Source organism: Suricata suricatta, chromosome 4, assembly GCF_006229205.1.
Source record: "Suricata suricatta isolate VVHF042 chromosome 4, meerkat_22Aug2017_6uvM2_HiC, whole genome shotgun sequence".
In the NCBI taxonomy this organism is placed as follows: Eukaryota; Metazoa; Chordata; class Mammalia; order Carnivora; family Herpestidae; genus Suricata; species Suricata suricatta.
In genome coordinates, this window is record NC_043703.1 from 3,596,529 (window position 1) to 3,610,488 (window position 13,960).

At 44.0% G+C, this 13,960-nt stretch overlaps 1 protein-coding gene across 1 annotated transcript in view; it reads right to left on the reverse strand.

Annotated features, from left to right (window-relative positions):
• MYO16 (myosin XVI) overlaps window positions 1-13,960 on the reverse strand; it is a 465,799-nt gene that overhangs the window by 347,005 nt on the left and 104,834 nt on the right. Inside the window, exon 5 of the mRNA XM_029938403.1 lies at window positions 6,321-6,429. Coding sequence (XP_029794263.1) covers window positions 6,321-6,429 — 109 coding nt within the window. The remainder of the gene's footprint in view (window positions 1-6,320; window positions 6,430-13,960) is intronic.

Here is a 13,960-nt window from a genome sequence, read left to right on the forward strand (position 1 = left end):
TTGGTGTTGGTGGTGATGATGCTGATGATGGTGATAATGGTGGTGATGGTGGTGATGGTGATGGTGGTGGTGTTGGTGATGGTGGTGATGATGCTGATGATGGTGATAATGGTGGTGGTGGTGGTGATGATGATGATGGTGGTGGTGGTGGTGGTGATTGTGGTGATGATGCTGATGATGGTGGTGATGGTGGTGATGATGCTGATGATGGTGATAATGGTGGTGATGGTGGTGATGGTGGTGATGGTGGTGATGGTGATGGTGGTGGTGTTGGTGATGGTGGTGATGATGCTGATGATGGTGATAATGGTGGTGGTGGTGGTGATTATGGTGATGATGGTGGTGGTGGTAGTGATGATAGTGATGATGGTGGTGATGATGGTGACGGTGATAATGGTGGTGATGGTGATGATGGTGGTGATGGTGATGATGATGATGGTGGTGACAGTGATGATGATGATTAACATCTGCCTCTCAGCCAGTGGCTGCTAGGAATCAGACACTCCTCTGAGTACATTCTCTCTCTTTCTCCCTCCTTCTCTCTCTCCCTCTCACTGTCATATAACTGGATCCTCACTGCAAACACGGACTCAGGGGACCCAAGCATCAATACCAGACTGCTCCTCCTGGCCATGCCAGTCTGTGCCAGACCTCCCCAAGGCCACTCTGGGAAAGGCATTTCACCTGTCTGGTCTACTGCTCTTGCAGTCCCTCAGAGAATGACATATTCCAAAGGAGAGCAGATGCAGGTGCTATTATGCATAAGACCCGTCTACACAGCAGAGGCCATTCAGCCTGATCCACATCTGCCTCCTTGTGCCCCTTTGAGCCCAGAGCCTCTGCCCCCCAGTCCAGCTCTCTCTCTCTCTCTGAGCCTGGACGAACATCAGGGGACAGGTTGCCAGGGCTTTAGTGCCATGCCATCTACATACTATTAGTACCAATGGGACCAGGTAACTCATCTTATGCCTCAGTTTCTCCATCTGCAAGATGGGGCTGATAGTTTTTGCTTCACTGGTTGTTACGAGGATGAATCACACCACATGAAGCACCTAACAGAGTATTCCGCTTGCTGCATGGGGCAAACACCCACTAGACATGAGCTGTCGTTGGTACTCAGCTTTCTGCACGCCCTTCATTCATTGTTTTTGTTTGCACTAAGGAGGCAGGCAAGAACCAAACAAGATAAAGTAAAATGTATTATTTGAATAATGTGGCTTGTTTCGAATACTCTGTCCAAAGCAAACCCACTTTAGTAGGGGGACAGGAAGGGAAAAGCAATTACCAGCTTTGAAATCTCCACATGCCATTTCAGGACTAACAGATTTCCCTAAGAGTTGCTCTGAGGTTTCTTAAGAACCAACTAAAACTATCATATCACTCTATTCTTATTTTTAGAATTATGGAATTTGATGTGGGAGTTAAATTTGGAAGACACTGTTTCTCAAATGTCAGTGTTCAATTTTTCACGTTGAAGTCAAAGAATCTGATGGCTACATTATTCTAAGTTTTATAATGCTGCAGTGCTTACTGGATTGTTATGTATCTCTTAGAGAATTATTTACACACATTGTTAAAATTGAACCATTAAAGAATAGGGCTCAATGATAAAGGACACATTAAGCAGAGTAGAGATCACTCATTCCAGCTCACTTACCACATGTCACGAGAAAACAATATTTCAGCCACTGTTGTGAAGGTGAGGAGAATATGATGACATTGGATCTTATTATTTTAAAACTTCATTTTGAGTCAAATTTGATACTAAGTAAGATGCAATTTTTGATTTTTGTTCTATGTTCAGGAAAAAAGCAGAACTTTATTTTCAGCAAGACAACAGAACAGAAATTCTCTCTCTTTTGGTCAAAATTCTTGGGCCACTTGAGGAAAACTATAACCAAGAGCCCCTAACAAGTCTATTTTGGGAGGGATAACTGGCCAAGGTCTGTCTTTTTCAAAAGAAGTTAAGTTTTATTTCCATCCTGTTCTCTGAGAAAACATTAATATAAGTCTTGATTAGATTTATTATTTTGACAGGAATTTGTTATTTTTTTCCACTTAGAAAATCAGAAAAAAATCATTTGCCTGATAGTCACAAGTTATTACATGGGATACTAATTACTGTTGCAGAAATATGTCTGATAACATCAAGAGTCATGCAAAACTGAAATCACAATAACACCCCAAGTCAGTCTAAACCCTACCTTAACTATCCTTAACTGTCTCTCTTAAGAAAATATTGTTTTCTGTAACAATTCTTTTCTTTCTCTCCATTTTCCATTTTGTACTAGGGGTGGCCTGTGCTGCTACCACAGAGGACCATATACGCCATGACCTGACCCGCCTCATGACTGCAGCACAGCTTTCTCTTAGTTCCCAGAACTGCATCCAGCCCTAATTTTTGTCTCCATTGTAAGCTTCCTAGGAAGCCCAAGAGTTCAAGGATGCTCTGAATAGGCAAATAAACGAAGCTGATTCTAGAAAAGAGAAATAGACATACTCAAGCCAAAAGGGGGCCATAACCCTCGATCCCATCCCCTGCAACACTCCTACCTGAGCACAGTGTGGGACAGGCAAAGTGGGGTGCCCCCCACCCTAACAAGGGGTCATTCAGGGTGGTGCAGTGTCAGCATTTGAAAGGAAGCTTATTAAGCAGAAGAAATACACAAGGACACTTTGGACTGATTAATCTGGGAGTCTTTTAAAGAATAACCAGGAATACTACCCAGCGATGAAAAAGAACAAAATCTTGCCATTTGCAACAATGTGGATGGAACTAGAGGGTATGATGCTAATTGAAATTAGTCAGGCAGAGAAAGACAAATATGTGATTTCACTCATATGTGGAATTTAAGAAACTCAACAGATAAACACAGGAGAAGGGGAGGACAAAGAAGATAGAAACAGGGAGGGACATAAACCATAAGGGACTCTTAAACACAGAGAACAAACTGATGGTTGCTGGAGGGGAGGTGGGGGGATGGGCTAGATGGGTGACAGGCATTGAGGAGGGCACTTAATGGGATGAGCTCTAGGTGTCGTTCGTATGTGATGAATCACTGGGTTCTATTCCAGAAACTGATATTACACTGTGGGTTAACTAACTTAAATTTAAATTAAAAAAACAAAAAGATTAATCAGGGACGGGAAAGCCAGTTTCTGAGGCTGTTTCCACAGCAGAAAGCCCAAGGATTTAACAAAGGCAGCAATGGCACAAGGGTGAGAGATGCAGACATATTAGAGGCATGTCGAGGAAGGAGACAAAATTTGGTGACAATTCCATGGGAGGGATTTAGGAAAAGAGAAGTGACATTCAGATACTTGGAGTCCTGGCTGTCAGGGTAACATGGAATCTTGGTCGGGCATGAAACTTCCAGACTGGGCATGTTAATTCCAAACCACCTGATACCCAAGGCGAGACACTTAGGATGATTGCTCCTGGTGGGGCAGAGGGTCTTCTAGGATATCTGAGCCGTAGGCATGTTCCTGGGAGCGGGGCAGGTGGTCACAACACAAGAACCGGCTGAGATGAAACAGAAAACCATTCTGGTGTCTGCACGTGCCGTCACACATCTGAAGGCGACGAGGGGAAGCTCAAAGAGAATGGAGACCGGTATGGAAGGACGGCAGGTGAGCGAGGTTTCACGGAAGAGTGTGATGGAGGCCAAGGGAGCACTACAGGGAGATGAGGGATCACGGAAGAGCAGAGGGTGATCAGCCAAGAGAGAGACAAAGAGGCGACGGCCATCTTTGGAACGGCTTTACCAGCAGGGACAGAGGCTGAACTTCTGTGGGCCTAGGAGGGAGGTTAGGAGCTCGGGAGAATAACTGTGAGTGCTTTTCCCTAAAAGGATGGATTTCAAAGGAAGGAGAAAGGGTGTGTGCAGCAAAGTGAAAAGTACGCCTGTGTAGATCTTTCCCCACACCGTGCGTCTGTCCGGGCCACCTTGCTGTCCACCTGCAGTGTTTCTTCCCTTGCTCGATCATTTTACAATCGATTGCCTCCTCTGGAAGCCAGTGGGCTTGCCTTGCTCTGCACATTCAATATGCATCTCGTCTTCCAGGCCAGGAAGACCAGGCGGTGAGCCGAGGTGTGTCCGGGTGTCCGGTGTGTTGGTGGTGACAGCACAATTAGAACCTGTGACCAGCGACTTTCCGCGTGACCAACTTGTTCACAACCTCGCCTGTGTCCTGCCACATGGGACAGTGTGAAACGTACTCAGTCTGGAAACTGTATGATGCACAGAGAACACTCGAGGATTGCAGCCTCCTGGTTCTGAGAACGAGGCTCTGAAAACACCAAGCGCCAAATGGTAATAAGCATCTCATCAGGGAATCTTAGAAACTTCTAAGGACGTCGGCCCACCCAGTCACAGCAGATAACCCTGAGAGCACACCAGCGAGGAGGCCAGAGGACAAATTGAACACGTGTGGCAGCCGACAGAAACCCGTAGGAGGGACCTGGGCAGAGACAGGAGCAGACAGTGCGCGAGGCAGGGATCAGCGCACCAGCAGTGACAAACAGAAAACAGAATTAAAAATTTAGGCGATATTAAACTGAATCTGTTCCAGCAAACGCATATTTTACAAACTGATTGTGACAGCGTCCATTGTGACAGATTTCCTCCTAACCATCGAGAATCTGTGCCTCCCTCTCTTTCCTTCCCCTTCATCACATTCAAAACCAACCTTCCAAAGGAACACACTCAGTTTTCTTTGCACGAGATACATAATACTGTCCTTGTAAACATCACATTTTCTTGTCGAGAAAAATCCTTTAATGAGCTGGAAAGGTTTTGGAGTCAAGTTAGTCCTTCTGCCAAGACGGAGACTTAATTTTTGTTTTCAGAGAACTATGACTACTGTGGCTATTAGAGATTCGGAATAAGGACAGCAGGAAGCTGCTAAATACAAGTGGTTCCACTCAATAACACACAACCGGGTGGTTGGTGCAAATTCAGAACCGTGCACGGTGAAGTCCACATTGCGCAAAGGCCCACGACATCAGGTTTCAATCCCATTTGGAGTGATGGAACCCATCCCCAGCAAGTCACCGCTGACCAGAATGTGACCCTCACATAAAGAGCAGATACAAGGAGGGAGGGAGATGAGCCATTTTCCACAGCAGGAAGCCCAGGGTTTTAACGAAGGCGCGAGCCTGAGAGACATATTAGATTTAGGAAAACAGAAGTGACATTCAGATACTTGGATTCCTGGCTGGGAGACAAGCAGGGAGCCACACCCTCCCCCCCTGCTGCCTCCTTCACCTCAGCCTCTGGGACCCGGTGACCTTTCTTGCATAGGACAGCTCATGGCTCTCTTTGTCCTTAACCAAGATAATGGTACTTACCCCACTCTCAGAATTAATGATAATGTTTTTAAGGACCCGCGGCTACTAAATGCTAATTATTATTATTCTAAGCCGTCCTCAGAATAAACCTTTTGATACGTGAGATCTGGAGGAGGCGACAAAGAGCACAGGGAACAAAGAGGCAGATGTGAAGGCTTTTCTTAGAATCAAGGACACAGTGAGAAGCACTTGTCGCCTCCTAAAACTTTTAAACGTCTTCTCTGACTATAGATCATATTGGAAGGGACTGGAATTTCTTTGTTGTTATTTATACCGAAACAAAAAGGGGAAAAAAAAAGTGGCAGACTTCTTCAGTTGCATACCTCATCAGCTCAGGATTTCAAACGCCTCCCACTCGGCCAAGGCCGAACTTGCTCATGAAATTATACGTTTCATCCGTGCAATTAAACATTCTTTGTGAGGGAATCTATCTGGGAGCCTGGCTCACTAGCAACATGACCAGGGCGCTTTCTTCCGACATCTGTGTTTCCGAGCGTCACCACCAGTGGATACTAGGAAGCTGTGCGAGTTGCCCTTGACTTAAGTCCCGGCTCACTAGCATGTGATCCTTACAAGGAGCACTCTCTTCGGAGAGAATACACTTCAGATGACCTCGCCCTCGTTAACTCAAAATTCAGTTGTGCTGGTTCACTTCCCTTGTCCTCCCCGGGGAGAACAGATTATAATTACAAACCAGTCCCCCTAATTATGGACTTCAGATGCTTGTTAAAATGTTCCTTCATTGTTGGCCTCTAGATTTCTGCTGCCTTGCAAAACTGCCTTGACAAGACCAATGAGGCATTGCGGTGGGAACGATGAAATGAAGTATAGAAAAAAAATGGTTTGTTGTCCACAATCTAGGGAAACCACATCGATCTGAAAGCGTGTGAGCATGCCTAAAAAATATACATTTGGAATTCTACCATACTGTCTTTAAATCTCTCTACGGTTTTTCAAAGCATCTGCCTACCATTTTCGTCCAGATAGGTCAGCAGGATGGAACTAGATTCTGTCCCTTCCATGGCGTAATCCAATGGGATATTCCCATTAACATCCTGCAGAAGGACATTGGCTCCAGCCTGTAAGCGAAAAAGAACAAATATCACATTACATATGCTGTTAACAAAGAAAGTGGGTGGAAACTTTCACTTCTACATTGGTTGGGAAAGAGATCCGGAAAAGTCTGTCTTAGATAAAACCCTGTAGAATCACGTGAAACACTGTACTTGCTTTTTAAGACAAATACAAGAAATGCTTTGTGAGCAACTCCAATGGGCTAAGAATGGTCAAGTGGCATCTGTGAGGCCTTTGCCCCGGCTGCTTCTCCCCGCCCCTCTTGCTAAACCCGAGACATCCCATCCATGGTGGTGGAACCACCAGCATCTCCGTGTTGGCTGCCTCGAGTCTAACACAGCAGAAGGTCGCCATGCCTTCAGAGGGTATCCACAGACAACTTTTCTGTGAACTGTGATCTCCCCCAAACTAGCCTGGAAGCTCTCAAGCACCTCGCTCTCCTCAGAAAGTCCTCTGAGCGCTGTTCTCACATGACCGTAATAAAGGCCTGGGCTAATGGTGTCCAGTTTTCTTTTCTCTTTCCAGAAACGATTTTTGAAAAACAGCACAATCTGTAGATGTTAATGAGGTATATTAAATATGGCCATTGCATAGTTAACTTCAGAGCGCCCTTCATCGAGCACCTCTGAGGATTCGTGTCCCCTCCAGCCTGTCCCAGCTGAAATGCAGTCCCTTGTCTCCAAAGGCATGGCGTGGACATGCACCCGTTGACCACGACTCTCCATTCACCTCCCAGGGATGATGAGTGGCTGAAACTCAGGCCAGACAAATGAAAGTCTTCCCCTATTCCTTTTACTGAATACAAGTCTATGACACAATCTTAATAAAGTTCACATACTGTCCAAATTCACATTACGTGAAAAGGTATATAATATTCATAATCTTATATACTACAATGTGGGATTTTGCCTTCTGTGATTCTAGATGTATATTAAATAAACAACTTTTTTACACCTTACCAAGTCTGCACAGGTTTTCCAAAGGACTGCTCTAGATATATTGCAAAGACAAAAGTAAGAATATGTCCAAGTGGCAAAACAGTGTATATCTTAATATCTGCCCTGAATATATACTATGCCACTCACCTCACCATTTAAGAGCGTCACATTATATTTTCTACAACCATATGAAAATACTCCTCCATTTGAACAAATTAAGTTCTTTATTTCAGATTTTTACTTAGGTAAGGAAGCATGTGCTTTTAAGTTCCTGAAAACATCAAACTAAGTCTTCTTAGTGCATTTCATATCTTTAGTTATTCAGAGTTTGGAAAGCAATCCGTCGAGGTGATCCTGTTAAGTAGACTTTGCTAATGATTCCTTTCCTGCAGTATCCAACCAGGAGAATAAGATTTTGCAGACCTACCCAAGGACCAACTGTTAAAGAGCAATTTAAGAGAGAACTGCAGGGTCTAATTATCAATTTCAATACTAATGAGTAGAAGTAAATCAAGTTATTCTTCTTTTTCCAAGGCATGAATGTTTCTGATGGAATCTTATCTAGACCAAACATCTGGACCCAAGGCAATGGTGAATATATGTATCATCATGTATTGTCAGTAACAAAAGAAATAAATAGGAGAACAACTTGGTGCTGAGGGAGACTGGCACTTCTGGAGAATACCACTTACAAAGAGTAAGAAGGCTCTTTCAAAACAAGTCAGAGGGTGACCCCTGATGCTGAATTCAGCAGCGGGGCTCATTTGCTTCTGGTCCGAGATGCTTCCGGAGCCACGGGCTTTGGTGCAGACACGGCCAAGTCCAAGAACCACACCACACACAACCAGTCACAAAAATGGCACAGAAATGGCATCAAGAAACCCTGGTAACAAAGATACGAATCTTTTAAGGGGGAGGACCCCAAGTTCCTGAGGAACATGCCCTTTGCCAAGAAGCACAACAAGAAGGGCCTGAAGAAGATGCAGGCCAAAGATGTCAAGGCCATGAGTGCATGTGCCGAGGCGGTCAAGGCCCTTGTCAAGCCCATGATCACTCAGCAGTGCGCACTGCTGACGGATCAGGGGTTCCCTGGACAGAAGCCCGTCTTTCCTGGGCGTCAGGAACTTCCCTCATCAAAGATTGGAGCTTGGTCCCCGTTATCTCCCCCCACCACCTGCCTCGGTGCCTGACACATATGAGGCCCTAAAATAGATTTAGTGAAACAATCTGAAAAATAAGGAGCCAAAAGCGAACTTCAGCTAATTATTAAAAATTAAGGCAGAGAACTATAATTTTCAACTAAATTCTTTTTAACTAAATTTCCTGACCTTTATTTTCAAAAATAAAATTGCAAAATCACTATATGCGTACTTACATCTCCTGTAAATTGTGACCAACTTACTTCCTTTCTTCCTCCCTTCCTTCGTCTCTTTCCTTCCTTCTTTCCTTTCCTTTCTCCCTTCCTTCCTCCCTTCCTTTCTTTTCCTTCCTTCCTCCCTCTCTCCTTCACTCTCCTCCTTCCTTCCTTTCCTTTCCTTCCTTCCTTCCTTCCTTCCTTCCTTCCTTCCTCCCTCCCTTCCTTCCTTCCTCTCTCTCCCTCTACCTCACTCTCTCATTCCCCTTCATTCTCCCCTTCCCTCTCACTCAACCCTCCTTCTCTTCTTCATTCCACCACTGGATAGGGTGAGTGCCACCTGTATGAGGGGTCCTGATGCTGGTCCTCCACCACTCTGGCCATCTGGTCTTGGGAGATGTCCCTAGACAGGCTGAGCCACATGCAATAAGAACATGGGTCCTAAAGGATCTCCTAAGAAGCTTTATATCTGAAATAACACTTCTGAAATCATACATCTGTTAAAAAACAAAAACAGAACAAACCACCATTGAGAAGATTCATGACTGGTTATTACTCTTAGTGTGACTAGCTCACGTGTTAATGTGCAATTTTAGTTGCTAATGGATGCCACTGGGACGGAAGAGTGAGCACTTGCAAAGTGGGACTTCTCAACATGTCAGAGACCTGCTTCAGTGCCATCAGGATTGTCTAGTTTCCAGCAAATAGAAAGGGAAATGGGGTTGGAAATCAGCAACATTTATAAGGTACTGTGTTACTACTTTTTTTTTTTTATTTTTAATGTGTATTCTAAAGGTTTTTTTCCCATAATATTTTATTGTCAAATTGTTTTCCATATAACACCCAGTGCTCCTCCCCCCAAGTGCCCTCCTCCATCACCACCACCTCTTTTCCCCTCTCCCCCTTCCCCTTCAACTCTCAGTGCATTTTCAGCATTCAATACTCTCTCAAGCTCTGCATCCCTCTCTCTCCCCAACTCTCTCTCCCTCCTCCGCTCCCCCTGGCTCTCCATTTGAAAAATACTTAGAGCCACTCAGTCATATAAAATGAATTTTTCTTGAGGCTCCTGGGTGGCTCAGTTAGTTAAAAGTCTGACTTCAGCTCAAGTCATGATCTCATTGTTCATGAATTCGAGCCCCACATCAGGCACTTTGCTGACAGCTCAGAGCCTGGAGCCTGCTTCAGATTCTGGGTCTTCCTCTCTCTCTCTGCCCCTCCCCTGCTCTCTCTCTCTCTCTCTCTCTCTCAAAAATAAATAAACATTAAAAAAAATGAATTTTTCTCAATTTTTCAAAATGAGAACCATTAGGTAATTCAATAAAAATATAAGTCTGACATTGCTCACTTTTAATATGGAAATTTAAAAATATATATGTATTCTAAAATATACTTTTCCCTTCCAGTATTGATATTCTTCAAAACTTTTTTTAAAAATGTTCCTTTTATGTTCCAAATGTCATTGCACTGATGCTCAGAGTCCATCAAGTGGTTTAAAAGCTGGGGGATAGTGCTGTGAATTGGTGCACACGTTAACGACAGTGTTTCCATGGATACGATGCTCACTATTTTCAGTACAGAACGTGGGTGCCAACAATAAACTTCAATCGCCCAAGTGTTGGTGTGTGTATTTCACTCCATGCTCCCGTGTTTATTTCAGGGCATGAGCTTTTCAAGTACAGGACGAAGAACGTCAAGGTTGCACTCGTTCTGTTAGACAAGAACAACAGCCTTAGCCATCGCTACATATTTTCCAAAGCTAAACAATATTTTAAAATAACTGAATGCTGTATTTTACAAAAATATACGGCTTCAGAGATGGCTGTGTTAAAAGGCTAGTGATAGTGAGACTAGATGGAAGAGGTACATGCTTTCTCATTTCTACTTGGTGCCCAGAAAGGCCTACGTCCCGGGACGTGTGTGCGTGTGTGCACACGTGCGCATAAAACACCCTCCTAGTTTTACATTCCTATGCCTCATCACCACATGCCAAACTTCTTATGTCAACAGAAGCTATTATCCTTTGTCTTAATGAAAGAAGATGCTCCAAATTAAGAAAAACATGCATTAGTGAGAACAGCTCAACCAAAATGTTATCTTCCTACAACACAGACAGTGAGGCAAGTCCTTCAGTTTGGCTTCGAGACCATCAATCATACCATGATTGGTTTTCATCGGGGAGATGGAAGTAATCAATGTTATCTATGCAAAATCCCACTCCTCAAATACTTTCTGTAGCTGCAGACTGAATAGTTCCCACAGGGAGCCCTGAGCACATTTTCTGTAAGGAAGGCCACCCAACCTCCCATCTGGGCTAACCTATATTCCTAGAGTGTTAGGAATGGAACTCAGATACTTCGTCCCCCTCCTCCCACACAGGAATTTTTCCGATAATCTATGAACACATAAGTGAGCCTTTCCTGTAAGTGACATTTTACTGGTTTGCTTTCTGTGACAATTTAATGTCAGTGAATTTGCTTGCCAGTTCCTTCATTGAGTAGTGATTCTCTGACATATGAATACTGAAATTGATGGCATATGAAGCTTTGCTTAATTTGCTTAAGCAAATATCACTTTTTATATGCCAACACTTTCTGGCAACTTATTAATTTGATATAATTTCCAATTTAGTTAAAGCTGCAAGAGTAACACCAAGAAACCCTGTGTACCTGTGATGCGTCCCCCTAAAAAGAAATGTGAGGGTCCCAATGCCTAGTACCTGTCAACATGGACTCATTTGGAAACAGGACAGGTGCGGATGTGATCAGGTGAGTGACAGACGTGATCATGCGTGACTGACCAGCAGGACACAGCCATGTCTTATGGGGACACGAGCCTTGGGGACATGCACACACAGAGGGAGGAGGCCAGGTGAAGACGGAGGCAGAGACAGAATACAGCCATCAGCTAAGGATCAGCAGATGAGGAAGGAGCCTCTCTGGCAGGTTTCCGAAGGAGTGTGGCTCTGCTGACCTTGATTCTGGCCTCCAGAACTGTGAGATGGCCAATTTCTGTTGCTTTAAGCACCCTCCACCCCCGCCCCACTCTGTGGAAATTTATTATGGCCACCCCGGGGCACCCCATACTCTGCCCACCCTTTATATAATTCGCCAATGTATGTTTCCCTCTTATTTTTGAAAAATATTTTCCCCAAATCTCTTAAAGTGAGTCAACAGACACTACATCCTTTCACTCCTAATATTTTAGTGTGTATTTCATAAGAATAAGGACAATTCTCATGCATAAAAGTTATCAAAATCAGAAAATTTAGCATGACTAAATACTACTACATGGCCATAATGGTGTGACTTTCTCCAACTATATTTTTTTAAATGTTTTATTTATTTATGAGAGAGAGAGAGAGAGAGAGACAGTGTGAGCAGGGGAGAGTCAGAGAGAGAGGGAGACACAGAATGTGAAGACAGGCTCCAGGCTCTGTCTGAGCTAGCTGTCAGCACAGAGCCCAATGCGGGGCTCGAACCCACAAACTGTGAGATTGTGACCTGAGCTGAAGTCAGACACTCAACCGCTGGAGCCCCCCAGGTGTCCCTCCACCTGTATTGCTGAGCGCTGCTTCCGCCACCCAGGAGGTGATCCACGATCCCCCAGCACTTGCAGTTGACCTTCCCCTTTGGCTCCATCCCAGTTGGGGACACTTTCTCAGTCTTTTCAAGACCTTCTCTCATCTGTGGTTACGAGAAAGTTTCTGGCAGGCAAACCAGAGAGGGGATGGCGTGTTTTCCCGTCATGTCCTACCACGACATCCCTTGGTCCCATCAGTGATGAAGTTGATTAACCTTGATCCCTGGCAGAGGTGAGGTTTGCCAGGTTTTGCGCGGCACAACTGAAACTAGGAACCCGTGCATGCACGGCGATACCAACAGCTGCATGAACCCCTGGATACAGGTCTTCCTTACAAGAGAACACCAACTCGTACACGCAGAAGGCAGGACAAGGGTAGAATCTGGCATTCATCATAGTAATAACTGACTTAAATGAGAGTCAGCAAGGGATGCTAACACTATCTTTCTGGGTGCTGGAAAGGCGGAAGTTTGAATGAAAACCTTGATGAGGAATAGAATATTTACATAGTCTTCAAATATTCTGCCACAAAATATTCCACTTACAGATAAAGATGTTGACATCAAACCCAATAAGGAAATTAGAAAATTCTGTGAGTGGATGTTTTGTGCTTTTGAACTGCAGATGCTTTCTCTTCTTTCTATAGAAAACTCTGCATTCAGGATAAAATCAAGTCTGTCCCAGATGAATGCATAATGCGCAAGCAATTATTTTAGGTCATGGCACATGCTATTAGCAGTTTGCAAATGTTTAGTTTGAGGATCCTGGCAATTGTATCATGAGATCCGAGATCACCTCAACTCTTTCTCAAGACTTCCAGAGCCTGTGTCGTCCGGACCCCAACTGATAAGACGTTCTCCAAATCTTTTGACCTCACTTGGCCAAAAATACTGTATATGGGTAGCGCAACAATAATCACTACTGAACTATTCATGGACTCTCATATTAACTGAACAATAAAAGTTGCTATCCAACAAGAAATGCACATTCAAAAGAAACACAGATTGAGAGAAGAACAAGAAGTCTAAATGGGGCTTCTGAAAAAGGAGAATTCTATAAAAATTTAATTACATATTTCCATGATCTTGCATTCATTGGGATGGTAAGTTTGGTGGTACTATTCAAAAATGGAAAATGGTGGCACGCCTGGGTGGCTCAGTCAGTTAAGTGCCTGTCTTTGGCTCAGGTCATGATCTCATGGTCCGTGGGTTCAAGCCCCACGTCAGGCTCTGTGCTGACAGCTCAGATCCTGGAGCCTGCTTCAGATTCTGTGTCTCCCTCTCTCTCTACTCCCTGCCTCCTGCCCATGCCTTGTCTCTCTCTGTCTTTCAAAAATAAATAAATGTTATCCAGTTTGCTGGCATATAATTTTTCATAGTAATCCCTGATGATTGCTTGTATTTCTAAGGGATTAGTTGTAATAGATCCTTCTTAATTCATGATTTTGTCTATCTGGGTGCTCTCTCTTTTTTTCTGAGGAGTCTGGCTAGAGGTTTATCGATTTTGTTTATTTTTTCAAAGAACCAACTCTTGGTTTCATTGATCTGCTCGACTGTCCTTTTGGATTCTATATTGTTTATTTCTGCCTTGATCTTTATTATTTCTTTTCTTCTGCTGGGTTTGGGGTGCTCTTGCTGCTTCCTTTCTAGTTCCAGTAGATTCTCT